This window comes from Triturus cristatus, chromosome 2_1 (genome assembly GCF_964204655.1).
Source record: "Triturus cristatus chromosome 2_1, aTriCri1.1, whole genome shotgun sequence".
NCBI classification, from domain to species: Eukaryota; Metazoa; Chordata; class Amphibia; order Caudata; family Salamandridae; genus Triturus; species Triturus cristatus.
In genome coordinates this window covers 187,884,374-187,908,508 of record NC_140581.1, presented here as the reverse complement: position 1 = coordinate 187,908,508, position 24,135 = coordinate 187,884,374, and the positions used below count along the sequence as shown (strand labels likewise).

The window sequence follows — 24,135 nt, the reverse complement described above, 5'->3', positions numbered from 1 at the left end:
TGCACAAGTTTACCGCTACTCCAATCCAACCAACAGGTGGAGTTCACAAGAGCTATGATCACGACACAACTCGACTTCTGCAACGTTATGTACGCTGATCTCCCTCAAAGCCTTATCATCTAGCTGTAAAATCCATAGAATAAGGCCACTAGACTTTGCATAAACCTCAAACATCACTATGTTAGACCCTTATTAAATTCTCTCCGCTGGCTCCCAGTAGAAGCCAGGATTAAAGTAAAAATCCGGTTCTCTGTCCACAGAGTCCCAGTACCACCTGCATAAGCTGTTACTTTATTGTGTTCTTTCGAGAAGGCGCCATCAACTGTCGGTCCTACTAGAGAACGAACCAGGGAGGTAGATCCTTTCAGTTCAAAGACCTTGTTTTTGGAGTGCCTTTAGCCACGCCTTAAAGTCACTCACGTGGTTCAGGACCTCTTGAAAACTGAGCTAATTAGACTTGCCTTCAGCTCCATAAAGGACACTTACAAGGCACAGGGGCGTGACGGACGACTTAATACTATTTATTACTATTTAGTAGATTTACTACTATTTATGCGATCGAGTTCCATTGCTACCTACTTTCTCTTTTTATGTGTGTGTAACTTAAGACTGCACTGTGAAGGAACCTAATGGTCATACTTACCACTTCATGGAAAAAAAATTTTTTGTGTCAGAACCCAAGATTCACACCTCTGCTTGCCGGCCTAGGCGCCGTGATAATAACCCCCACGTTGCATAGGTGCTCATTGACATCAGCCGACAGCTTAAGCAGTTGTCTATACTCAACCTAAAAATGGGTACTAGACCAGTCAGCCATCGTTTCCATCTCTGAGATTTGGAGATGGCCAAATACAGATGCCTTTGTGACGAACCAGAACAAGGAATGCAGTAGTTTCACCTCGAAGATGGGCGGAGATTCTACACCTGCCAAATATTTCATGATGGACTAGTTGTGGCAGATTCTGTATACACCATCTCATCCTCCACTAGTTGTGCCAGTCCTTCAAAACTTCATGTAAAGCCCAAACCAGTCCTCCATAGATCAGGTTCTTTGACATTCTGTACCTCAGGGCCGAAGGACGCCATTTACTTCTCCTATGGCTGGACTTTCTATTGGTGTGCTTGGTGAGGGGGGTACCGCCATCTCTTCTGATAGATGCTCAATATTCCTGCCTCATTACGCAGGTGCTAACCCTGGTGAGGTGTACCATTTTGATCTTCATAAAATGGTACTTAGGTTGTTTTCTTTCTTAGTCCAGTAGATGTTAACTGAATGTTACTTAAATAAGGAGATCTCTTTTCCATTCTCCTTTTTATGTTCTAAAACGTTCTTGGCTGAGGAGGTGCCACACAGCAAGAGCTGCAGTGTGGCCTAGGGTTGTGAGAGGGCCAGTAAACCCAGGTATGGCTTCCTCTTTCCAATCAGCCAGGTAGCAGGGAAGGGAGTCACTCTTTTTTATTATTCCCTACATGTATTGGAGTCCGTGGCACCCTTACTATACCTTTGATCAGATTACACTGGACCGTACAGAAGAAGCAGGAGGGAAAGGGAGTGCGGGTACATAGCATTGAAGCTGATCTCTACAGCGAAGCAGGGAAGGGCCCTAGAGTAAATCTTAAATGGAGCAAGACGAGGCGTGGTAGAGCTACAGGGTCATTTTTATTAACTCGAAGTTAAAAAAAAAAAAGTAACACTAGCAAAATAAAATCAGCAAAATGTTACGATTTAAAAAAAATAAATAATAATAATAAATGAATGTTTGTTGCAAACAATTAATATTCTCTTTCAAACCATCGTCGTCATAGTTCATCAATATATCACATGTGTAAATCCCAGTATAAAGATCTGAAGGCTTCCTCAACTAGCATTGGCAAAGCCAATAGGTCTGGCTTTTGGGGCATATTGGCTTTGCCAATACATTTTAGCCATTCTCTTCAGCATCCCAGATGCTGTGCAGCTTGGCTAAATAAGAAAACAAAGCCTATCATGTAATTTCGTAGGTACGTGCACCACACGTGCACAAGCCTACAAAAGTGCCCTTTTTTTCTTTTTATTTGCCGATCCAACTCGTATTTATTTATTTGTATTAGTTTGGAAAGTGGGGGGAGATACCAACACAGTGATAGAGTGAGCACCTCACATATGGGAGCCTACAAAATGATGCTTTTTTTCTTTTCATTTACCGATCTAACTGGTAGGTTTTGTTTGGAAAGCATTGGGGGGGCAACACAGTGTGAGAGAGAGAGAACAACTTGGAGCTGAGGGGGGAGAAGCACACATGCAAGAAAGCAACGCGGGCAGGGGGAGCACACAAGGACGAGCACATCACGGGTGGGGGAGAACCACACAGGCAAGGGAGAGCAGTGTGGAGGTGGGAAGAGAAGCACAGTGAGGAGACAGCTGGAAAACATATGCACTATTGTAGCGTTCATAAACAAAACAGAAAAGTCCCACTTGAAAAAGCAGACCTTGTAGGACATAGTAATGGTCTAGAAGAGGGATGATCAGAAAAAGAGGCAGGAAAGCCCAAACTTATATATATATATATATATATATATATATATTTTTTTTTTAATATATATATAATCTTTTAAATGAGTGACAGTGAAGCCAGCCAGTGGTAAGCCGTGCGCGGAATCTAAGCCCACTGTAAGCTTAATAGTACATCTAACACGCGCTTTTTAGCAGGCAAGACCTAAAAATAAAGTTGGTTTCAGTTAGGCACGCACGTCATGATGGCAGATGGCATCTGATGATGTGAATTCCTCTTGCACAAAGTGTTCGCTTTTATTAACTGTACTTTTATAATGGTTACACTGTTATCACTTTTCTAGGAACTTAACAGTATGCACTGAAAAGTTAGAAAACCTAGAAGTATTGTAGCAGAGTAGTATTGGATCAAAGTGTCTCTGAGGTCTCACTAACCATGTCACAGAGGAGATCAGATCCCTACTGCTGCCCTTGAAGGCAAACATCCTTTTCCACGCATACCTTTATCACGCATCGAACGGCGCACAAGAGCTGCGTCACCTGTTTGCTCAAGAGCCCACATCTCTCCCTACATGACACCAGGTGTGTGACTTGGTATGACAGCCTGCATTTGGACTTCTTTAAGCCATTGTGAAATGCTTCAAACAGCAATAAGATGCATTGTCATCATGAAGCCAAGGACGCCATCATCCCAATAGAGGAACTGCAGTGTTTATAAAGCGCGAACAATCATCCCCAAGGGGATATCATGGCGCTATAGATACTACATATTGTGCTACAGAGACACTGGGGAAGAGTCCAAAATGGGCAATTAGTCAGGAAAATACCAGCGTCTAAGCCTCTTTCTGAAGCTAAGGTAGTCAGCTGTGTGGCAGAGGTCCAGAGGTAGCGGATTCCAATGGGCTGCCGCAAGATGAGAGAAAGATCGACATCTGGCTCTAACCTTTTTGGTCCGTGTGGATTTAGCCAAGGCTAAGTTGTTGGACCTCAGGTTTCTTGATGGAATATAAAGCTCCATTTTGCCAGAAGAATCACAGGGCCAGTGTTCTATAAAGCCCTGTGAGCATGGCAAAGACTTTAAAATTTGCCCATTTCAGGTTAGGAAGCCAATGAAGGGATTTTAGGCAGGCCGAGGCAGAACTATATCTGCCTTTATTACATATGAGCTTTGCTGCCATATTTTGAATTACCTGTAGGTGGGTGGAAAGGTTGTCGGCCATTCCCATGTATAGGGCATTACCATAGTCCAATCTACTGATTACAAGGACTTGGACTATGGTCCTGCGCCAACCTACTGGGATCCAGTGGCAGAGTTTTTTAAGAGTTTGAGCGGGCCATAACATTTGTGGCATGTGGAAATAATTTGCTCCTGTATAGTCAAGGACTCATCAATCCAGACACCCAGATTGTTGACAGCTTTTCTTTGGCTTAGGTGTGGGTCCCAAAGACGCTGGCCACCACGAGGAGTCCCAGGTCTCACTAACCATGTCACAGAGGAGATCAGATCCCTACTGCTGCCCTTGAAGGCAAACATCCTTTTCACGCAGTCTTTTCCACACATACCTTTATCACGCATGCCTTCACTATGCAGATGCCTTTAGCGAGTGTGCCTTTACCATGCATGATAAATATAGGTCAGGTAATATATATGTATATATAATGCAACTGAATTTATTACATTTTTTTAAGAGAATGTCATTCATATCATAAACTCTTTATGTATTTATTTTATTTAACACCCAACATATCACATTATGGCCTCTCCAAACCAATCTGTGGATTTGAGAACTAGACCTAGGGAAATAGGACTGTTCAAGGGTAGGTAAACTTCTTAGCACAGTTGACGAAAGGTACCTGTATAGAGCTGATCACATGAACTTGATTCTGATCAACAGATAGATCAACTTATCGGGTTGCACCTACCCACTCGGCGTTACCTGATAAGCAGGATCCTTCATAGTTAAGGCAGCGTATCTATAAGGTGATACTCAGTTGCTTCTGAATGAGTATGTGCACTCCCTTAATTTTGCGGTCGAACACGAGAAAATCCCTGTTGCCCTGTCCTCCTGGAAAGCAATCGTGATCTGGCTTTGGCTAAAGAACCTCCTCACACATTGAAAGCAGATATGGGGCAGTCATTTTATAAAGTCTTTAAATTAGCTGTGGACTCAAAAGAAGCTCTTTGTGGATTTTGGAAACTTTTCAAGTGGCTAAGCATATAAACACAAACATTCCGGATGTGAAGACCATGTGACTGTGTGGGTAGATCTGCCTTTTTAGCCCGGTTACACCCTAAATATATGAGATGATTGTTTTTTTTGTGAAGGAGCAGTAATGGTCGAGGGTCCAGACCGCCCACTCTGGTGGTACTGGATATGCGCTCCCGGTTGAATTGATGACCACAGAACAGGCTTTGGGTGGGGAGTGGAGAAGCCAACTGGCAAGCTCAGAGAACTGAAAGGCCCTGGGCTAGAGTTGTGCTTGGAAGACCCATGGCGGCCCACATATCTCGAGACCACACACATCAGACCAGCATTTGCAGAGGGAATAGTTTTGTTTAGCCTTGATGCAAGTACAATGCTCGTATTGACCTTTTTTTCTTCGTTTTTCCGGTGCTCTGACAAGCCTTTAACACCGTGTTCATGTTGTCTTTTTCTTTTCAGCCAACTCTTTATCTGGCAAGCGCACAATGCCTTGTTTATCATTTGCTGTCTGCTCAAAGTATTTATCTGCCACATGTCCGAAGAGGAACTGCAGCTTCACTTCGCCTATCAAGAGAATTCACCAGGATCCTATGGTAAGAACACAGTCGGAGTCAAGAGCCAGGTGAAATCTCATGCCCCAAAAACATCATTGAACAAGCATTGGCAGCCAATAGGTCTCGCTTTTGGGGCCTTCTAAGTATTTAGTTATGCAGCACAATATCTTTGATGCAACAACATCACCTGTTGCATGGCTAAACACTTATAAGGTCCCAAAGGCAAGACCTATTGGCTATGCCAATGCTTGAATGCAAGGCAGAGGGGAGAAGGGTGCAAGGCGGTGGGGAGAAGGGTGCAAGGCGGAGGGGAGAAGGGTGCAAGGCGGAGGGGAGAAGGGTGCAAGGCAGAGGGGAGAAGGGTACAAGGCAGAGGGGAGAAGGGTGCAAGGCAGAGGGGAGAAGGGTGCAAGGCAGAGGGGAGAAGGGTGCAAGGCAGAGGGGAGAAGGGTGCAAGGTAGAAAAGGGTGCAAGGCGGAGGTGGAGAAGGGTACAAGGAGGAGGGGGAGAAGGGTTCAAGGGGGAGGGCAAGAAGGGTGCAAGGCGGAGGCCGAGAAGGGTGCAAGGCGGAGGCCGAGAAGGGTGCAAGGCGGAGGCCGAGAAGGGTGCAAGGCGGAGGCCGAGAAGGGTGCAAGGCGGAGGCCGAGAAGGGTACAAGGCAGAGGCCGAGAAGGGTGCAAGGCAGAGGGGAGGAGGATGCAAGGCGGATGGGAGAAGGGTGCAAGGTAGAGAAGTGTGCAATTCGGAAGGGGAGAAGGGTGCAAGGCAGAGGGGAGAATGGTGCAAGGTAGAAAAGGGTGCAAGGCGGAGTGGAAGAAGGGTGCGAGGGGGAGAAGGGTGCAAGGCAGAGAAGGGTGCTAGGCAAAGGGGGATATGGGTTCAAGGTGGAGAAGGATGCAAGGCAGAAGGGGAGAAGGGTGCAAGGCGGAGGGGGGGAAGGGTGCAAGGTGGAAGGGGAGAAGGGTGCAAGGTGGAAGGGGAGAAGGGTGCAAGGCGGAGGGGGAGAAGGGTGCAAGGCGGAGGGGGAGAAGGGTGAAAGGCGGAGCGTCTAGCAGCACCAGGCCTGTCAGCAGTTTTTACGGACCCCTATACAAACAACTACTGCTTAGGCCTGATGTGTATTAAAAGACAATCACTTTTTAACAAATAAGTATGGCGCATTCCTACCGAGCGGAATCTGTCCATGTTGCCCGTTCACCTTGCCAAGACCAGCATGCAGAAACTTCCGGAAGCACCGGCTACTTAGGAGAAGGAGAAATCGTTGCGCGTTCGCGCTCCTTTTCAGTTGACAATACAAATCGCGAACGACTCCTGTGTGTGGCATACGTCATTTTTTTCACCTTCAGGTCGAACCGTCGCCTCCGATTAATTCTTTGAGAGGCGGACAGTTTGAGGTGACAGGATTCCTACGGCTCCGGCTCCCACCTGTTTCGTTCAACAATCAAGGCGCCCGTGGCGCTGTTAGTGACACTCAGCAAGTCGCCCATAACCGACCTCGATATCCCGTCAGTTCAGTAAATAAACCCACCCCCTGCCCCTACCCAATATCTCCACCAAAGTTTCACACTCGCTTGTCATCACAGACTTGTGCACGTGCCTTGAATTTCCCTTCATTCAGAATTGGGGGGGGGGGGGGGGGGGGAGCACGGCGAGACGAAGGGGGGAGGGGGCTGGAGGCAGTGGCGTAACGAAACTTGAGGGGCCCCCCCTGCAAAGGACATGGAGGGGGCCCCCCTACCCAACCCCTACCACTTTTGCTGAGGGGGCCACCTGGAGCTCTGGACCCCCGCACTGCAGGGGTTATGTAACATCTCTGCTGAAGAAAAATAATCACTGAAGTATTGCCTACTAATATACATACAAACGTTGCAGAAAAAAGAAATAGGGGCATGCACAATTTACTCTGAATGTGTGGATGAGAAGCACAATTGGGTATTTTCAGCATAATGAAAAATTAACATTGCCATATTAACAAACACTGCTCCTCCAGAGGAAGAATGAGATTGGAGACATTTGGGTCTTGCCGTTTGTCCACTTTCATAGTTACCAGCAGGATGTAATGGAGAATAGCTGTTGAAAAAGCCATTTGTCAAGTTTGTCATGTGCCGCACCCCATCCGGAGACACCGGACCCTCCAATAAAGAAGCATCAATAAATCAAATACCCTTTCAGTGCCGCAGGCTGACATCTGCAAAATTTCGCGATAGTAAGGCTTATTTTATGATGGGTGTAGGCTCGTGGACGCTAGAGTCTCGCAAATGGCATGCAATCAAATACATGGCTCAGGTCCCCGAATAAAAGCAGACCCCACTGCAGAGAATTGAAGAGAGAACATAACTGTACTCAACCCTGTAGTCGAAGTGGGGGGAAAAAAGTAGGGGAACTGTCGGCGGAGAATCAGAGGGTGGGGATAACCCGAGAATTGGATCAGTGGGCGGAGTCACAGGTGTGGCCAGAAAGAGCAGGACATCCCAGTTTCAAGTATTTGTTTAGCATTTCACTGAGCAGTTACAGCTTATTACATTATTTAATTCAACCAATGGATGCACATGTTTATTAAAGGTTTAATATGAGTTATTGAAATTAAAATACATTCACAAAGTGGGATACATTTCCAATCACAGAATGTCCCACATATGCTCAAAAGTGGAATCACAAACTATCTGTGTCTGAGCCATGCAGTTTCTGTCATCAGAACTTCTCTTGCCCTTTATCACAAGAGCAGTTCAAACACGAATGGCAAAATATCCTAGATTGCAAATGTATTCCACTTAATTAAGGGTCTGCCATATTGACACATAATACATCATCTGCTGCATAATTTGGCGATTATAACTTAAAAATTGTTTGTCGCTCAAACGGATCAAAGGTTACTAAAAATTGTGACTTGTGTTGCTGCGAAGTGGACGGCCTTTTGCAAAGGTTGACTGGTCACCTTTCTCACTACTTCATTTATGTTACACTGGTACTAATGAGGCAAAATCTTTGCAAAGAAAGTTAGTATGAGTAAAAGTCAAAATAATAAATTATCAGAAAATATGTAGCATTACGCTGCAGCCGTATTTTTTGCTGCCTACTTTAGTAAACACTGCGGCATAGTTTTGTCCCCCATAACTGTATAATTCCTATGGCCCCAAAGCAGGCAGCACATGTTAAAAGTGCTCATGCATGAAGCAGAGAGGAGACAGTGAAGTTTTCAAACTTTGTTTGGTGTGAGTGCAAATCCTGCATTGCCAATCCCTGGTGAGTAGCAGCTACTACTGCTGAAACAAGGCCAATGGAGGTACCTATGGGTGAGGCGGACTGGTTTCAAGGGTCCTGTGACCTCAGTGACAGTCACTATTGCTCTAGGGTCTGCTGCTTCATAGGCCTGTCTGCAAGACTGGAGGTGAACTTCAGTATGGATTGTGGTGGGCAAGCCTTCAAGGTGAACCCACACTTGCCACTGCTAGGGTCCACCTGCTGGTGCTATGACACGAGGGCTTCTAAGGTCTTGCAGTGCCTTCTTAGGTCTAGCATGGGAATGTGCTCCCTCAGAAGAGTGATCTTGTGGACTGGTCATGAAGGTTGAATCTGGTTCCCCAGTGCCAAAATTGGCAGCTGTGGCCATAGTGCCACATCCTCACCCCCACTGAATCAATCAATTAGGGTCTTGTAAAGGGCGCTACTCACCCGTGAGGGTCTCAAGGTGCTGGGGGTGGGGGGAGGGGAGCAGCTCCAGATCAGCTAAAAAGCCAGTTCTTGAGGTCTCTCTGAATGTGTGCAGGGTCGGGGAGCGTCTGATGTTCACTAGGAGCTCGTTCCAGGTCCTGTCTGCCATGTAGGAAAAGGCTTTCCTGCCTGTTCTAATTCTGCGGATGCGTGGGACCTCTGCCAGGGCGAGGTCGGCGGGGTCTGAACACCAGACTGCTCCACTGAGTTAAACTCGCACTACCTTCAGCTACAACCAAATGGTGTTGTGCTATAAACAACTGGATGTGACTCAATTCCAAGTAATGCACTAGACAGGAGTAATATGCTGCCTGAAGAAAAATGTAACAACATCCTGGAAAAAGCAAACACTCATAGGAAATGCAAGATTAAGTAAAGGATGCGAACTGTAAGCAGCAACAACATAGTTACCTTAATGCTTTTACACTCACTATTCAAAAATCAATGAGTGTTTTTGCTTGAAAAGTGAAGGACATGACTACAGGGCCTAGAAGTGAACCGCTTCAATGTCCATTGCTTATATCCTCACAAAACATAAGCAGTATTAAAGACCACATCCCTGGAAGCAGATAAACTAAAATAAGGAAAACAGCAGATAATGAACACATTAAACGTTTTCCACTCTACACATTAACTAGGCCTTGCAGTCCCTTCAGGAATGCTGCACTTCCCCAACTAAGGAAAACAATGCTGTTCAAAGAAAGACGAGAACTTAAGTAGCGCTTCACTGGTAAACTTTGCAAAGTGGCGCTAAAGTGTGGGAGTGTGAATTAAACCAATCTGGCCACTTTGCGACCGCTATGTCTTGCTTTATTTAGCTATTTATTTGTTGTATTTTTAACATTTTTTTTCTTTCCATTCTGAGGCTGCACTTTGGAATAGAAAAATGTCAGAAAAAGAGGACATTTCCAGCCAGTGTTTTTCTTTTTTGGATCCATTTCACAGGGGAACAGATAAAGGAAAGGAGAGAAAAGAGAGGGTAAAAGCATTTTGTTGAATTCATGATTTTCAGTAGGTAAGGAGGAGCGAGACAGACGGAAAGAAAGGGAATAAGAGGAAGAAAGAGGGGGGTTAGCTTGACAGCAGCAGAGAGAGCAAGCGAAGTGTACACTGCGCGTGTCTTCTCTGGGCAAGAAGGAAAGAAAAAAGTGCCCCTTTTCCTTTCCTACCCGCCCCGCCGGTCCCCAACGGCCATGAACGCCGAGCCTTATATATATTTTACGGGCAAAAATATCTCCATTCATGTCTGTCATGTATCCGCAAAGGTATACCAGGCAGACCTACGTGCGTTTACTAACAAATATTTATACACCATAACTTCATAAATTTAAGCTGAAAATCGCACACACGATACGGGAAGAGGGTGGGAGGGGAGAGGCTTTGTTTGTATTCAGAGGGGCATATTAACAAGCCAGGCGATAAAATTATGTGAAGGACATCTAACATGGGCTTCAATTGGAATTCCATACAGCATATTATCAAGCCCATTATCGCCGTTTTAGCGGCAGTTTTCTGCCGCTAAAGCGGAAATAATTTTATCGCCTGGCTTGTTAATATGCCCCATAGTTTGTAAATGCCTCCAATTTTCTGAGCTTGTCGCCTTTCACAATCTCGTCTCCAACACTTTGACTCCCTTGAAATGGTTTGAGATTTACTCTAGCAAAGGGCTGGAGTAAATCCCCAACCAGGATCGGAAGGGATCACCCCTTAAAATGTGCTTGGTTATAATCGAAGTATTGTCTCTGTGGAGAAACAAAAATACAAATGTGCTCGTCTCAAATGCGTAGGTGTACCTTGCACAATTGCGCATTTGGGAAATAGCAAGTTGTAAAAATATTACATTACGATTGCCAGCAGGTATTACTCCTGTGAACCTACGACTAAAGCAGCTTTCAAGGTGAACTACCACTGATGTTTGTGAATGATATATTGTAGTAAATCTGCACGCGCTCATAGGTGACCTTATAGAGTCGGATGTGCTACAATTTTTGAGACTCGAAACCTTCATCTACTTTTCTTCTCAGTTTGCTGTTCTGTCATTGGAGTTGGAAAGTTGTTGTTATACCGGAGACTGGCTGTCACTAGCATGCACAGGGGTCGTGGAAAGCCCAGAAGTGCAAGAAAGCACTAAACACCAAACTCAAACAGGAAAGTGTGATTTTATGAGATCGTAAATCGGCAACCATGATGAGAAGGCAGTAGAGAACGGCCAGCACGAGAGAACAGGCAGAACTTACCCAGTTACGGCGTCCTGGGATGCATTTTTAAAAATAAAAAAGTAGGAGAATCATGGATCGCGTAAAATTAAAGAAGTAGGGGCACGCCGTGCCCTGCGGATTCCGCCCACTTTGACTACTGAACTCAATATAATATTGTCAGTGACTGGACTAGTAGTACTACTACTACCAGTTGTCTCCTCATCTCACTCTCTCACCAACTCACCTAATACTTGCAGATTTGGTGACAGGCACAGGCTGGCTGCAATTAAATTTCGGTCACTGTGCCTGACTCAGGCCCGCCGCCTCCGCACGTACAGTTTTCATTGACTGCAGACTGCGCATGACAATTCAGTCAGCCTAGCCCTGCCCACGTGATGCCACACGTTGAGGCTAAAGACCACACAGCTGCGCCGTGCGACGAGTTAACTTCAAAAACTGGGTCCCAGAAGGACCCTGTCTGTGAGTGAAGGTCAAGTGTACAGTGTGCTTAGGGGGCCCCTGGAGCTCGGGGGCCCCCCGCACCGCGGGGGCTGCGGGGGCCTTTGTTACGCCCCTGGCTGGAGGGAGGGAGTGGCAGGCTGACACAGAGAGAAAGCAAGCCCAGGGAGGACGTGAACCACTGGCTGGAGGTGGAGTGAGTGACCCCCGGCAGGGTCCTCACGGCATGGCTCCTGACGTCATGGCTGTCTAAGGCTGATGCACTGTGCCCCTGCGAGCGGGAACTAGTGATTTCCCCTCCTGCTTTCAGGTCAAGTTGAGCGAGGGTCTCCTTTCTGTGTCTGGGATCGCGCTGCAGCCGGGGATCAGATCACCATGAGGGAATCTGTGGCCGAGACCAATGAGGACTACAAGGCGCCGCCCTAGTTGGGGCTTAGGGTGTTAGTGTGCCCGGCTCCGTCTGGGGACTCAGGTCATTGGGTTTGTGGTGTGTAGGGGCAATACATCTGGACCGCGAGACACCAACATGTGTATGAAGGTTGTGGGGCAGCAGGCGGAGTCAAACATTGGGTTAACTCTGGGGCGCTTTTGGAATAAAATTAGAACGGAAGCGATAGGCGCGTGCACTGCTATGGGATACACTGCTATGGGAACCTGGGGAGAGAGGGCCGGGTTCATCGAGAGGTGGATGCCGAGGCACATATTAGTTAAGTTGCTAGCAGTTAGCCTGTGTGTAGGGTTTGAAAAGGTTTACAGGAAACTGGACGAGGACAACAGAGGCCACTTAATGGTCTGCAGCCATCTGTATATTCAGATTTAATTTACCAAGGACTTTTTTTGCTTGGGGCGCAGGCGGGTGGGGGGAGTTGCTAGAGCATTCTCTACTGGAAATTAAAGCTAGGCAGGCCGGCGAAAGGGGTGGCATGAAAGGTATGTGGGAGGTTTGGAATTAAAGGTGAGCTTGCGAGGCCAATAGGGAGCGAGAGGAGAAAACCAGAAATAGGAAGTGGAGAAGGGAAGGGCAGGTATGGAAGAAAAATGACAAGAGGAATTCGAGTCCCAGCTCCAGAAACTTAAATGGAGTTAACTTTTGGGCAAGGAACAAATCATTGTTCCACTTTACGTCTGAGATGATTCAGACAAGTGGCTTGATAGAGGGACAACGGGGGAAGTACATCAGGGCTGTAAAGAGCTATAAGCGAGGAACACTTCCTTCCATATAGCTGGGAAGTTTTGAGCACAAAAATGTCAGCAGTTCCATGGAGACAGAGTATGAGAGAACAGTACATTTTAAAACCTAAGCCTATTTTTTTTGCATCAAGCGTTTACCTTCTAGAAATTGAATAACTGTAAGCAAGGATAACCTGGTTGGTAGTGACTAAATATAAACCACATTGAATACTTAATAAGATGATATGAGGCACCTCAGAGGATGGCAGTAAGTGCCAACAACTGATCAACATCAGATGTACACGTAGCGAGCACAATTTCCTCACCCCACAGGTATCTGCCAATATTAGAAAGCTTAACCTGTAGACATTAGAGCCGGCTAATATTATAAACAAGAGAACAGACTCTACAACACTGCAAGAAAATACGAATAAATCTTCTCTTTTGGGATGATGTGAACTGTTATAATGTATGGGTTCGTGCTGAAAATCAAATGTAAACAAGTTAAACACAAGCGCGCGCGCAAGCAAAAGTGACACGGCTGCCCGTGAAAGTGAAACTGATCGCGATCAGGCGCTGAAAGCTGGCGGCTGCGTGCGTGCGTGCACGCGCTTGTGAACGCAAGCTTGAGGCCAGCAAAAGCCTCTGGTAGCACTTTTAAAAGCCACTTACTAAATGTCTCGAAGATGCGCTGTCTCAGGCGAGACCTAAAAAGCAGTGGTTTGTGGCAGTGGGGAGTGGGGCTGCTCTTTTAGAAATCACCTAACTATATTACATTATTAGTGGGTTTACCACGTGCAAGATACCAAAGCAGGCGAAGTGTGTTTGTTAAACCTGTTCCATGGCCTGGAAGTTTGATCGTATAACTGACACAGCCTATTTCCAAAGCTGAATTTGAATAGTTCTCATTTTTTAACTCACTTCATATATAGGAAAGAAAGCTTGAGTGATGCGCACTGTACAGAAATGGAACTTACAACAGTTCCCTGTGGAATTTCAATATTAATAATTCTGAGAGATGGGAAGAGTACACATTCAACCCCCCTGGCGTTTGGGAGTTCTGTGCAACACACTGTGGGAATGCGAGCAGTCCCTTTCAATGTGGTGTGGGTTACCTTCTTAGCAAGTTTTACAGTGTTTCTTGTGTCTAAGCACCGAATTTCTGGCATATTTGATAAAAATGACCTCTTTATTATGGCCACCAATCATAAGGTTTGCGCAATGTAGTCTTTCGCAAAAGTTATGCTAATGTTATGGTAAAATGCATAATTAGGTGCTCAACAACAAGTCACTGAATCAAATAGTGTCACAGAAAGTATACCTCAATGGAACTGCAAGTTGTGAGGCCTTCTAGTACGTTCAACACCCCGTTCTCAGCTGCCAGTCCCACAGGAAAGCAAGGTAGCACCATAGCTCCTCTGCAAGCATCGAACTGCGCACAAGAGCTGCGTCACCTGTTTGCTCAAAAGCCCACATCTCTCCCTACATGACACCAGGTGTGTGACTTGGTATGACAGTCTGCATTTGGACTTCTTTAAGCCATTGTGAAATGCTTCAAATAGCAATAGGATGCATTGTCATCATGAAGCCAAGGACGCCATCATCCCAGTAGAGGAACTGCAGTGTTTATAAAGCGCAATCAATCATCCCCAAGGGGATATCATGGCGCTAGAGATATACTGCATATTGTGCTAAAGAGACACTGTGGAAGAGTCCAAAATGGGCAATTAGTAGGAAAACGCCAGGGTTTAAGCCTCTTTCTGAGGCTAAGCTGTGTGGCGGAGGTCCAGAGGTAGCGGATTCCAGTGGGCTGCCGCAAGATGAGAGAAAGATCGACATCTGGCTCTAACCTTTTTGGTCCATGTGGATTTAGCCAAGGCTAAGTTGTTGGATCTCAGGTTTCTTGAGGGAATATAAAGCTCCATTTTGCCATGAAGAATCACAGGGCCAGTGTTATATAAAGACCTGTGAGCATGGCAAAGACTTTAAAGTTTTCCCATTTCAGGTTAGGAAGCCAATGAAGGGATTTTAGGCAGGCCGAGGCAGAACTATATCTGCCTTTATTACATATGAGCTTTGCTGCCATATTTTGAATTACCTGTAGGTGGGTGGAAAGGTAGTCGGCCATTCCCATGTATAGGGCATTACCATAGTCCAATCTACTGATTACAAGGACTTGGACTATGGTCCTGCGCCAACCTACTGGGATCCAGAGGCAGAGTTTTTTAATGCGCTTGAGCGGGCCATAACATTTGCCGCATGTGGAAATAATTTGCTCTTGTGTAGTCAAGGACTCATCAATCAGGACACCCAGATTTTTTTACAGCTTTTTTTGGCTTAGGTGTGCGTCCCAAAGACGCTGGCCACCACGATGAGTCCAAGATCAGATGGGCACCTCCAAATAATAGAATTACAGATTTCTTTGCATTTAGCTTTAAGCAATGTCTTCTCATCCAGCTAGCGACCTCAGTGGGGTATCCAGAACGATTCCGTCGAGTGTTTTCTTGTTTCTCCCTTATGGAGATGACTAATTGCGTGTCATCAGGATATGAGCATATCTGGAGTCCCCACATACGAACCAGCTTTTCAAGGGGTGCGACATACATGTTAAATAGAGTAGGGCTCAGAGACGAGACGTGCAGTACCCTGCATTTAGAGGTGTGGGGAGAGAATCTCACTGTGTTCAACTGGACAGCATGGGTCCTTTTTATTCAGCATTTACCCGAACCAACGTAGGGCAGAAGAATGAAGCCTGCCTGGTGAAGTTTAGATATTAGTTGACAAAGCGAAACAGTGTCAAATGCCGTAAAAACATCAAGTAGAATCACGGCAGCAGCTTTGCCCTGATCTACTTCGAGTCTTATATTGTCCACGACGACCAATAGAGTGAATTCGGTACTATTCAAAGCTCTGAATCCAGTCTAGAGAACAACCATTTCAATCTTTACAAAAGATCTACCTTTGCAGCATTTGGCACACTGGTAAAAGGTTCATATATATATGAAGAGGAGGATTGTGTTAAACCGTTTCAAGGGCTGGTGCAGTGACCACACATCTTTGCCCCACATTGCATGGCAGAGGAAAAGGTGACTCATTCCTGTAGTCATGGTGTCCCTAATGCTAAAGATGGCCATGTGAAAGCAACAGGCATCTCCAGGAAGGGTCACAGAAATGGAGAAAAAACCCAGGTCTAGGGCTGAAGAACCAGACATTCAGACTGCACTGCCAAGAGGCAGAGCAGAACAGGATCCAGATTCAGAAAGACATGAAGTAGGAGTTAGAAGAGTCAAAAAATAAGCAGGCAAAAAACAGGGCCAACATTAGCAATTTGTTTGGACGATAAAAACCCTGCTAAAAGGTACAGAAGCATTTGTAGCTCCTGTATATGGGATGGAAATCTTTAAAAAGGGGAGAACAGGAAATTGCCCACAGGAAGTGTGGGTTGCAGGATGGATTGGGACTGGGTTACTTAAAGTGAAGGTAAAGGAGGTGAAATGTGAAGATAGTGGGAAGCACTTCAGACTTCTTGATAGAGGGAACCATGGATGACAGGGACAGGTCAAAAACAGTCTTTACTGGCACCACATATATCCTGAGAAAGAAAAGCTGCCATTATGCTCCAAATCTTGGCTCTGAGGGGCAAAACATAGGCAGAAGAGGTAAGGTACATTTGAGAATATAGAAAGCGGCCATAGCATCCGGACAAAACCCATTATCAAATATCCCAGGCGAGAATCCTGTTTGCAGCGATCTCTTCGAGCGCCGCGTCAGCCCAAATGAGGAAATCTGACTCCGACAGAGTTCACTAGACTTTCAATTGTTTGTTTTTAGATTCTGAGTTTGTTTGTTTTCAGAAGGAAAATAAACAAGAAACACGGGTTGCAAAAGAAAGACGTCTCAGAGTGGAGGCATCATTGTTCTGAATAACTTGGTAGGTTTCTGAAGAGACCATACACGCGTACCATGAGCTCTGAGGGAATATAGGACTCCTCATTTAAAAAAAATCATGACTGAGATGTTTCAAGAACAATGCAGCCTTACACTATTTAGAGTACTTGGAGGCTTAGTCTTGGGGTTGCGCCTTTGATTTAGGACATGCCCCTGTGGACAGAGAGTTTGGGAAGTACGAGAGGGCATTGATTCCTTTAAGGACAGAGAGCAATCTTGGAGCTCCTACATTGTGTGACCTCGAAGTGGCTAAAGACCTTCACTTAGCAAGCTGTGGAGAGGGCAACAGGATTGTCTATTTAACTAGGAGGAAAGATTTCATCTGACATAAAAGAGAAAGTGGCATCATAGTGTGGCATCATAAAGTGGGTTCCTGAGTGTATCACTTGCATTGAATGCTGTGTAATTTACAAGCCAGTACCTCTGTTTGTGGCAGGGCTGAATCAGCCCTCAATTTTTCTAAGATAAATTAGATGAGTAGTAGTAAAGTCAATAATCCGTGCTGTTAGACCACATCAAGTTCATGTTATAGAGCCACAAATGGAAGGGAAACGTGTGCCACACATGTTTGACGTGACAGCTACTATAGAAGATGGCCAGAACAAAAGAGCTGAGAGCCACAGATGGAGGCGAAAGAGGCTCACATAAGGAGGTAGAGAGAGACACTCTAAGGACATGGTAAGCGATGCAGTGCTGGACCGAGTGAGCTAAACAAAATGAAAGTGTGGCACACCATGCATGAGCAGAATGGAAAACAAATTATTACAAATAGTTTAAAACATGTAAAAACGCTTGTATTGCTAGCAATGTACTACGTATGCGTTGGTGAAAATCAATATATATTTCTGGCCAGGAAATGTAGTTAGATCCAAATCGAATAAGAAACATTATTTGAGTCTGGTTTGCAGTGTGTGGTTTCTGATGTAATTCTGTTTGTCAAAACAAATATGTTTCAATTGTAGGATGTTGACTTGTAATGCTGAATCTTACATTTCAATTTTTTTCCAATAGAAACAAGTACAGAATCTGAAGATCTGGTTGAGGAGTTGTTATGCTGCCTCATACACCTCATTGTTGAAGTTCCTCTTCTGTAAGTGCCAGAATTTCATTGGACTTTATTTCAGAACATGTCTGAAGAAAATAGCTAAAAATGTCTGGTTAAAGTTTTCAGTTGGGCGCCATTAGGTAAACTTAAATTGAATTTCTTATCTTGCATGACGTAGTGATGCCTACTTATTTCTCAATCAGCAACAGGTATGAGTATCTCAAATTGTATGCATGTAAATGCGTACTTATAGAGCGCTAACCTAATCTGGGCAAGGCCCGACGCCAAGATTGCGATACAAGTTTAGTGTGGGTGGGGGGGAATTGATGGGCGGGTCAGGCAATGCAGATAGAGAAAAATATGTGGCTATGTACGGTGATGAGATCTAATGTTCTTTAAGAACTACAGGAGAATGGGGCAGTTCTGATGGTTTAGGGTGCACGCTGTCCCAGGAATGAGTGCCTTTGATGTACAAGGCCCATTATCAGGTCTTTAGTGTCTTACATTTTTTTCAAATAATTTCTGATTCAGGTATATGGCTTTCAGGAGCACCACTGTGCGCTATCCTAGCTGCATTTTAAAACTACAAAGAACAAAGTGATAGAAGGAATGTTTGTATTAATTTCAGCCACTGACGATCGCCTGGGCACGCTTTCTAGTCTAGATGGACACTTCCTGTAAGCAAATCAGTTTTGGGGCCTGATTTAGATCTCGGTGGACGGGGTACTCCATCACAGAGGTGACTCAGTGGCGTAGCTAGAGCTTGTGGCGCCCGGGGCTATCCCTCAGATTGCCGCCCCGGTGGGGGGGGGGAAGAAAGGACAGCACGCACTTGAAGAGGTCTGAGAGACACGTAGTATCGCCGCTAATAGTTACCTCGATCATGCAAGTTACATGCACATACATGACACGGTCCAAGGCTACACAGTTGAATACACCAGTGACCGGCAGTACAAAGGAGGACACACAGACTGCATGATCTATCTGGGGACTCAGAAAAACCACATGCGACATCTATCGGAAAGCTGCGTGAACGATTACCTGGTAATCACCTCAGCACAATGTAAACATGCACATACGTGACACTGTTCGGGGATCCGTCATTTACAGCTGACAATAAATGACCAAACATCATGGTCCCCCCTATTAAAGCAGTGGGGACGTGCACAAACGTGATGTGCTCTGAGGACCCAGAGCCAACTTAACAGTGTCGAAGCCTGTAATTCTTTATCTTTCAAAAACAGCAAATTAATTATTCACAGGGAATGACTCACTGTGTGCCCTTAGAACTAAACTCAGCACAAAGGGGTCAGTCAGCTCCACAACCTTGCCAACACAGACCAGATACAAAGTCCGCTCTGGTGGCCCAATGGCAACAACCAGGGGTCACGCCCTGTCATTACTTCTAAGCAGCAGCAACCAACTCCCTGGGACCCAAAGCCAGCTTGTAATAGTGCATCTCTCCTCCAGAGCAGCCTCAGCACACACATGGTGCACAGCCTACCCAGGGGGCCCAAAGCTAAAATACAGGGAGTGGAGACACATTGTCATCACAATCCTTAAACACAGCTGTAGGGGCCATGGGAATATGTTCAACCCTATCCAGGGACTCCGTGAATAATCAGAAGAAACAAGAAACATTACATTTTTCTGCAATTTTGTTTTCACATTACTTTCATGGTAACCAAGTGTTAAAAGTCCGCAAAAACAGTAAAATCATAATAACGTGTCTAGTATGGAACGCCAAGGCTGTGTAACACACGTCCCTGTAACACACGTCTTCAGCTGCCTCCCAGACCCGAATGTAGGCATGGCAGAACCAAGGTCTGGAGAAAAATAACCACTTAAAAGAAGTCCGGATATGAAGTAAGTTATGTGTGCTTTTACGCATGTGTGTATCAAAATGTCCATGGCTCAATCATTGGACAGTGGTAGCTTGCTACTACTGGTATCGCTCTACTCACAGACACCCGGGAATAAAGCCCTTCATCAGATCCCTTACGCATTTCAAAAGGTTCATAACCTTAGTGGACACAGACCTGGATGCGCCTAGACAACTGCTGACTAACTGGAGCAATCACACTGGCAACCTGCGATCACAACTGGAGCTCTCGTAACCTAGGCCCTGGTGCCCTGGGATCAGAGAATACCAGGTTCTTCTCTTGTATCTTGTATCTCAATCTTTTGTGTTCCTTTCCTCTCACAAGCCAAAATGCTTAAGGTAAATAGCTCACACAACATTCAACTCTCTCTAGAACTCTAGGCTCTACAGATGAATGCATTATTTAGGAAGAGAGAGATGAAAGGCTTGCCTGTGCTCACAGGTAAATGTATCAATGAGAGAATGGAAGCAGAGAGGTCAGTTTATCCCTGCTGTTGCCTGAGGAGAATTACAAGAAGACATCAACATAAGGGCATGGTACAGACTGACATTTACCCAGAGACAGGTGCAATAGCCCACATGTCTAACTGGCGCTAACAGCACAGCCACCACTTGCTCAGATGAAGACTTATTCCACACTCCGCGCTTATAGTACAAGTATCACTCATATGTCACAGATAGCAAAAGTACTACTTACGTGCCACAGTGACCACAGCTATCATCACATGTCAAAGGCAGCTGATTAGTACCATTCATCTGATCAATCCCTTGCTCTTCTGGTTAATTTCTTACTCAGTACAAACAGCAAATCTATCCTTTAAGGTTTTTGTCAGCAGAGCTACTCTCACCAGACAACAGAGCATTCCCAAACAAGTTACAGGGAGCAAAGCTATGCCTTAACAGCAGCTGAGCTATCCCTGGATAGGTGATTGTCCTTCTGACAATCTGTCCGCACGGTGTCTAAGCAACTAGGGAACAGGGAACCAGTGAACAAGAGGGGTTCGGGAACTAATGCTTTCAGGATGGCGTTTGGAGAAAGAGAGCCTCTCATACTTTAGTGGGACAGGTAAAACAAAGGAACCGGGAGACGCAATAGATAGGCCTTGGAGACAGAGAGACTTCAATATTGAGCGGCTTTAGGCTGGGAAACATCAGGCAGAGTAGAAATGGAAGGCTAGAACAAGACAACAGAGACAATGAAAGCAAGAGACAGGCCAGTTCCAACTACAAGGATACAGGCAAATAAGAACCTAGGGTGGAATGTTTGAATTTGAACCTAGATGAGGAACAATGCATACCAAAGGAGAAACATAAAATCCACAAATATTGCACTAGAATGACTCTTACATCAACCACCTGTGTCATTTAGAAGGGCACATGGCATTACGTTCAAACAACACTACCATAGCTGACACTAATTAGGGGGAAGGATTCAAGGCCCTAACCTCCACTGTGAACCACCATGCAGAACCCCCAAACACACTCAACATTAACACAGGTTAGGCTGGAAAGTGTCAAGAGTCTCTCCTCCTCCCCCCCCCAACTCCCTTTATAGAACAGCTCTATGAGGATAACCAATGTCTTCCAAGCCAGCCACCCACATTAATGTGAATCAGTTCCTCTACTGGAAAACCTCTGACGGATGAATCACAAACGCAGACTGATGTCTGCATAAAGTGCCGAGGCCAAGTAATTGGCTAACTCTGAACCATATCTGGCAGGTCAACATAACAGAACTGCTGCTACACATGCTAAACCTCTTCTCTGTGTGTTTGGAAACGTTGCATACCAGCTGTCCACACTGTCCCTATGCTGTGTGTGAATTAGCGAAGCTTTAAGAGACCGTTCCACTTAAAAAAAAAAAGAAATCAAAATGACTGTCCTTGTCAATTTTGTTTTATATTTAGCTGCTTACAATTGTGTTTCCATTATTTTTTTATAAAATTTCCCAAATTAAGCTTGAATATTGACGTTCATACAGTTTGAATCAAACTTCTATGTAGGTACACCAGGAATACACTGTTGTATGTATCAAGTCTGCATCATCTAGGGCTGTAAGGGCACAGCCTGTCACCATTTCACATAATTGTATTAAAAAATAACGAAGAAAGCCTTTATGTGCAACGATAAACGTTTCCTGTCTCTGTCCCCATTTCTCTCACAAGAGGAACCTAATAGACAAGAACTGCGCCGGGGCTTACCTGATTGAATGAAGCTCCCCTCACGCTACATTCCACAAACAGTGCTCCAGGTTTAAATGTCCCGTCCTTGCAAGCACCAGGAGACCCCAAGCCAAGGCACCCCAAGCTCCGCTGCACAGCGCCGTCCACAGGAAGCGCAAGCACTATTTTGTGTCTCGACCCGGACCAGACCCCAGGCGGCGCGCACAATGAACCTGGACGCCTCCGCCCAGCGTGCAGTCAACCTTGCAGAAGCCCGTGCGACGTCACGGGCCTATGCTAGGTGGTGGTGGCGGCGTACTGGTGGTGGCGGCGTGCGTACGCTGCAGGCAGCAGTTGCAAGCAGCAGGTGGCGTGCGCATGCGCTCGTACTTCAAACAGGGCCGCGCGCGTGGCACTGGTGGCCCATTGCAGTGGCCATTTGGGGACACTGACACTACTGTAAAAGTAGTGTCAGATTCCCCAAATAAATTATAAAGGCCGCCGCAACGGGCCAACAGTGCTGCGCGACCGCCACCCCAAAAATAGTGCCCCCTGGGCGGACCGCCCCCCTCTTAGCTACGCCCCTGGAATCAGGTGAGTGAGATGGGGCGTGAGAAGATGGGATGAAATGGGAAAAGGGAGGGTGGGGAAGGGAGATGCAATGGTGACTGAAGTGTAATGGATGGAATGTAAGTGGATGGAAAGAGATGGGAGAATGGTGGGATGGAATGCAATGGGATAGGGGATGGGAAAGTAAAAGGGAAGGGGTGGTCTTTGGGATGGGCTATGATGCGAGGTGATGTGATGAGATGAGGAGAGGGTAGGTGGGGTTGGGGTTTGATCTTGTAGCGTTCGGATGGGATGGATTGAGAAGATGGTGAGGTGGGATTTGATGCAAATGGGATGGGGTGGGGTGAGATGTGAGGGAAGAAATGAGATGTGAGGGTAAGGGATGAGATGGGCATGGTGGGGGTTTGGTTTGATGGGACAGGGTAGGGTTGTGGTATAGGGTGGGACAGGAAGGAGTGGGCCAGGGTGGAATGAGGTGTGATGAGAAGGCAGGGTACAGTGCTGCATGGTAATTGTTACTTCAATGCTGCACACTGGAGAACTGAATGTCAGCCTTGGATACATGGAGAATGTGAGAAATGACAATTGTAAGAGCACTTTTCAAAAACTTCAAATAAATAAGAGTTATTGGCACCTGAAGCATTACTACAATAAAAGTAAATTGGATTTTTTTTCAAATTAAATAACATATTCTATAATTACTTACAGAGTGCTCTGGTTATCAACCTTGAAAGGATGAAAGGCTAAGATCCACTTTACTGCGATTCAAACTTCTGACCTGCAGGTAAAACTAGAGGTCTTAACTTGCTGGGCCTTCTTGCTGGCTGCTGACGTATTACCACTCCTTCCGCATCGTAGTGCAGTGTGTGCACATTTTGAAACATAACTAATCAGTCCAGAAAGAAGTGCGGAGGAGCTATTCAGTTTCACAGTCCCGCAGGTTTTATATTACTAAAGAGAGAGAACGCACATATTAGCCCCACCTTCAGGGGCTGGAGCCTACTTCTGCTGCTAAATTAGCTGGGGTAAGGCTGGTTTTGGATATTCGCGCTGAAGAGGAGAGAAAGAGTTGCTTTGCTGCAGAAGACGCAGGGCCTGCGCCACTAAAACATTTTAGCAATGCAGTGATCCAACCTCACGAGTGGGCGGTGGGGAGGGCAAAAGTTTAAGCATTATCAAAATTTCACAGGCACTTTTGTAAAATGCGAGGCATTTTTACAAAAGTGTTGATATTGTGATTTTTTTGCAATCATGACATCCTGAAGGGTTTGATTTACACCTTAAACAATAAGCATGCTAAATCTATTCATCGGTTTCTATGAAATGGTAAATGCAATTCATCCCGAAAGTTTCCAACAGTCAGTTTATGTGGCATTTAACCGTTTTCCTATGAAATCACATACAACCCTGTGGAGCAGGTAGGCACAGACTATGGCTGGTGCTTTGAAGAGACAGCCATTGTCACTTGGTGCTGTGTATCTGTGAAAGCATGCAGAGCTTCCACAGATCTGACCCAGTGATGGCTCTCTGTGATCTCACTTCCAAGCAATCACCTGCTCTCACACAATCACCTGCTCACTCGCACGCAATCACCAGGCCTCGGGTCATCTACTGCATGCATTAGCTAGGCTGTGAAACAGTGGCGGTCTGTAGCCAATCAGTTCATGGACTGTCCAGTGCATCACACGTGAAAAACTATTTCAAGATGTTATGCACCTACCACATGTTCACTGCAGAATGT

General features: G+C 45.7%; 1 protein-coding gene across 2 annotated transcripts in view; it reads left to right on the top strand.

The window, feature by feature from the left end:
• The window catches only part of DYM (dymeclin), a 1,124,226-nt gene that overhangs the window by 225,214 nt on the left and 874,877 nt on the right, over nt 1-24,135 (top strand). For both annotated transcript variants that reach the window (XR_014969672.1, XM_085629609.1), the window contains exons 5-6: nt 5,155-5,288; nt 17,747-17,825. Coding sequence is in view for 1 of the 2 variants with exons in the window: in XM_085629609.1 (XP_085485735.1) it covers nt 5,155-5,288; nt 17,747-17,825 (213 nt within the window). In the remaining variant the exon portion in view is untranslated. The remainder of the gene's footprint in view (nt 1-5,154; nt 5,289-17,746; nt 17,826-24,135) is intronic.